Genomic DNA, 3,809 nt, shown 5'->3' with positions numbered 1-3,809 from the left:
GTATTATACATATTAAAGCATAATATTTAAATGAAATAGAATTATGCTAATCGTATATCTTATAATTGTTACAATGAATTATTTAGTACTTAAGTACTTATTCATTGCTCTAGTTTGTAAATAGGATTATTGTTCAAAAATTATTTAATTTAATTAACACACACAGACTGATTAATATTATTTTTCTAAAATAATCAAATATATAACATAATTAACATATATATGTAACTTGTACAGTTAATAAATCGTGCAGAGGCTATAAAAAAAATTGTATATTTTAAAAATCAATATATTTACAATTTTGTACTTTGTTAATTAACAGCTATGTCTTTGTGATAATTTTTTCCATTGATAATTTAATAAACACATTTTCTAAATATATGGTCCCACATAATTTTTTTATTAAGTTCTATTTTATATTTTATTATCGGTACTGTTTATTGTTATCATTATTGTTTGATCCTAAAGTTTGATCCAAACTCACAGATTCTTTTTTGAGCATGTTAAGCAATATTTCGGAACTCTCTAGAATCTATAATAAAACAAATATACTTAAAAAATACGAGATTAACATTCAATTTAGAATAGATCACTCAACAATAATACTACCTTTATAAATGCTGTTTCAGTTTCAGTAATAGCTCTATCGAATTCGTTTCTGATCGCGATTTTTTTTGTTAAGCTATCGTTCAGGTATGTAAGTTGATGCGACATCTTCTCGATTTCGATTTGTAAATTGTTCTTCTCTTCTTCCTGGGATTGTATCAGAGATTGAAGTTGGGATCGTTTTAACTTCATCTCTTCTAAACCTAGGAAAACAAATTTTTTTCTGTACATGAATGCAACAGGATAATTGTTATTAGAAAGAAATATCGAGTTATAATATCTTAGAATAAAGTAATTTAAGATCGTTAATATAATGTTTGAATGACTATTTCTTTTTCGGAATTAAGATACCTTCAATATTGGGATTGTGTAGCAAAAGAATACTTGTATTATGTTTCAGGTATCTAAAATCGGATCAATTAAAATTCAAACTTATGAATAATGTCAAACAAGAATTTTTAGGTTAAATGGGTTACATTTTACAAACTCCTGATTAAACGTTTGCATATCAGCTGCGTGATGGGCCATCGTGAATCCTCCACAGAAAATTCATATAAAGCATATATATTTAAACTGATTTAAATGTATGTGGATAATGTCAGGTGGGATTATCAAGAACGTTATTTACCAATAACCACCAACAACGCAGAAACGTGGAACGTTCGGTTCGGGTAAACAGTTGCTGTTTTGGCGCGCGATCCCCCGCTTTACGCATGCGTATCAGGAGTTATAAAAATACGAAGATTTCTCGTCCTTTTGCCGCGTTATGATCTATATTTTATACATAAAAATCTAGAGATTGTACGAAATTGGATCTACAGGAACGGCGACGATTTTTTTTTAATTCATAAAGTAGTCATTTTTTGTGGCCGAGCTCTAAAAATCAACGCGATAAACGGAACAGGATAATTGATGAAGGATTTGATTAATCCTTTGCAATTTCTTTCGAGTTTTTGGGAAAGACAATACGATTTATGATCAACGACGAAATCGGTATAGCGCCTATTTTAACGGAATTCATTTTGCAGATTCTGAATATCCGAGTTCGAGGCTCGGATTAACACTGGACTAGCTGCTTTCGAAACCAGTTTTTTGTTCAGAGCTGGAACTATATATATTGCATAACTACGTCTGATCGTAAAATTACTTTCGGGACTGTGGAATATGTATTCTTGTAGATATCAGAGTTATTATCGTCTTGAAGATCACCGCAAATCTTTATCCTTTTCTAAACAAAAAATTGATCCATGCGAAAACAGTCCGTTGCAATCGTATATTCTATCGTATATTTCGTTTTTCATTACCAATAGTTTATATATCGATTTATACTCTAATCCATCAGGCGTATAAATATATACGTTTATATTTGTATCATTTGTATTTTACAAAAAGAAAAAGTGCAACTCAATGAAAGTCCCATGTTTTATTTTCATTTATCGAACTGAAATGCGTTCTTTGCGTCATTTGTATTTTACATTTCACGCGTTTGAACGTATGCATTTTTTCGACAACGACAACGCAACCTTTCCCTAAAGTGGAAACGTGAAAAGTGAACACTTCATATTTCTGTCTCAGGAAAAGGCAAAAGGTTGCTTAATTACAAAGTACTCCTGGAGTAGAATCAGATGGGCACATATCCCTTGGAGACAATCGCGACCTAATTTCCCGTCCGTTAATTTATTTCGCGTAGAGGAGGAGGAGGGACGCATTGCGTCGGATGGAGACGATCGCGGGCGGTGAGGACTAGTTAGCGCGATCAGGTTCACACCTGAGCTCACCTTTTAAAGGCGTCAGACGGAAGCGTGCCGTGGTGGAAAAGCGCACGCCACGATAAACGTGCCTTTCGCTCGCCGCGCGGTCGCGGGACGCCCGTCGACGTGCATCGACCGTTCCAGCGATTTGCAGCAGCGATTCCGATCGCGACTGCCGCGAGACGGGCGAGATCGCCGGTCGCGTTGCTCCGTGGACCGGGACGTACATGTTGTATGTCGCGTCTCGAGTTTCAAGCGAATCCGCGCCAACGCCACCAGAATCGTCGCGAGTGCTTTTCGACCGAGTGCAGGGACGTTCGATCTCGAGGAGGAAGAAAAGGAAGGAGAGAAACACGAAACGCGGCGAATACTCGCGTGATCGATATGTCGCGGCGATCCAGGCACGTCTGCACGCTCGGTCAGCGCGTTATCACGAGGAGAGGAATCACCTGCGGGTAAGGATCAATATGGGGGAACGTAATCTCCCAAGTCAACGGCAAGGTACTCTCGGGCAAGATCCTCTCGAGCGACCCCAGCGTTCGAGAGCGGCCCTCCCGAACGATCTCGAGATCCGCGATCAAGAGATTTGACGCGGGATCGAGCGCGTGTGCACTGCGCGTCCTTGCAATCCCTCGTGATCTTGGTCCCGCGCTTTGCTCCGACATTTCTTCATTGACGTTTCCTCCTCTATTTTCTTTGTTTTTCGGGAATTTGTATCGTGGGAGGATGCTGCGCGCACAGGTCGCATGGATCTACGGCGCCTGCGCGCGTCGCAATCCGCCCGCTGTCGCCTTCTGCGTGCACCATTTAAAAATTCCGATTAACGCGAGAAAAACATAAAGCAGGAGTTTAATAACCGGTTGGCTGACGAGAGTGAACGTATTTTAGAGGGCCGATGGCATTAATCATCGATACCTGTCTGTCACACACTTTCCTATAAAGAAAATTAATGAATTCGAGGGAATCATATTAATTAACGAATTCTTAAAAAATAATCGAGATTTTTAGATCTGTGCCACGGAAGTTTGCCGTTCAATTTCAGAGAAATGATAATGTCTCATCATCTATTTTAATTAAATTATTTATTTCTTATCTTATATCGCAAGGCTATTATATTATAATTATGTCGATGAAGTGATCTCCCAAAATTTAATATCGTCATTGCAATTACTAGATATTTTGTTTTTAGAATTCTTGTTTTTTAGAAATATTCCTGTAATTAATTGCAGGAATGTTTTTTTATATTAGAGATCAAAGACCGCAGGTCTTTCATAGTCCATTCTTGTATTTAAGACTGTCTTAATTAATTAATTGAGTAATGTCTCAAGATGCTAAATTGATTCTGTGATGGGCTTATGACATCTTAAGACAGTCTTAAATACATAAGAATCGATTTGTAAATATGCCGGCCAAAAAAATTTCACGACGCGCTAAACACACGTGCACATTTAA

At 37.3% G+C, this 3,809-nt stretch overlaps 2 protein-coding genes across 6 annotated transcripts in view; one reads left to right on the top strand and one right to left on the bottom strand.

Moving 5' to 3' along the window:
- Positions 1-389: 389 nt before the first annotated feature.
- LOC108757045 (Sjoegren syndrome nuclear autoantigen 1 homolog) lies at positions 390-2,606 on the bottom strand. 5 transcript variants are annotated; one of them, XM_018501317.1, is made up of 4 exons: positions 2,208-2,218; positions 1,083-1,377; positions 610-809; positions 390-532 (listed from the first exon to the last, which is right to left on the bottom strand). In XM_018501317.1, the coding sequence occupies exons 2-4, from the start codon at positions 1,132-1,134 to the stop codon at positions 425-427; spliced, it is 360 nt and encodes a 119-aa protein (XP_018356819.1). In that variant the 5' UTR covers positions 1,135-1,377; positions 2,208-2,218; the 3' UTR covers positions 390-424. The 5 variants fall into 5 exon arrangements, with proteins under 5 accessions (XP_018356819.1, XP_018356821.1, XP_018356820.1 ...); XM_018501319.1 differs by lacking the exon at positions 2,208-2,218 and adding an exon at positions 958-1,010 and having other exon boundaries at positions 1,083-1,846; XM_018501318.1 differs by lacking the exon at positions 2,208-2,218 and having other exon boundaries at positions 1,083-1,142; positions 1,235-1,846.
- Positions 2,432-3,809, top strand: part of LOC108757044 — a 3,867-nt gene continuing 2,489 nt past the window's right edge. Inside the window, exon 1 of the mRNA XM_018501315.1 lies at positions 2,432-2,812. The gene's annotated coding sequence lies outside the window, so the exon portion shown is untranslated. The remainder of the gene's footprint in view (positions 2,813-3,809) is intronic.

This window comes from Trachymyrmex septentrionalis, unplaced genomic scaffold (genome assembly GCF_001594115.1).
Source record: "Trachymyrmex septentrionalis isolate Tsep2-gDNA-1 unplaced genomic scaffold, Tsep1.0 scaffold131, whole genome shotgun sequence".
NCBI classification, from domain to species: Eukaryota; Metazoa; Arthropoda; class Insecta; order Hymenoptera; family Formicidae; genus Trachymyrmex; species Trachymyrmex septentrionalis.
The sequence above is the reverse complement of the archived record's forward strand: the minus strand, read 5'-3'. Positions and strand labels throughout refer to the sequence as shown.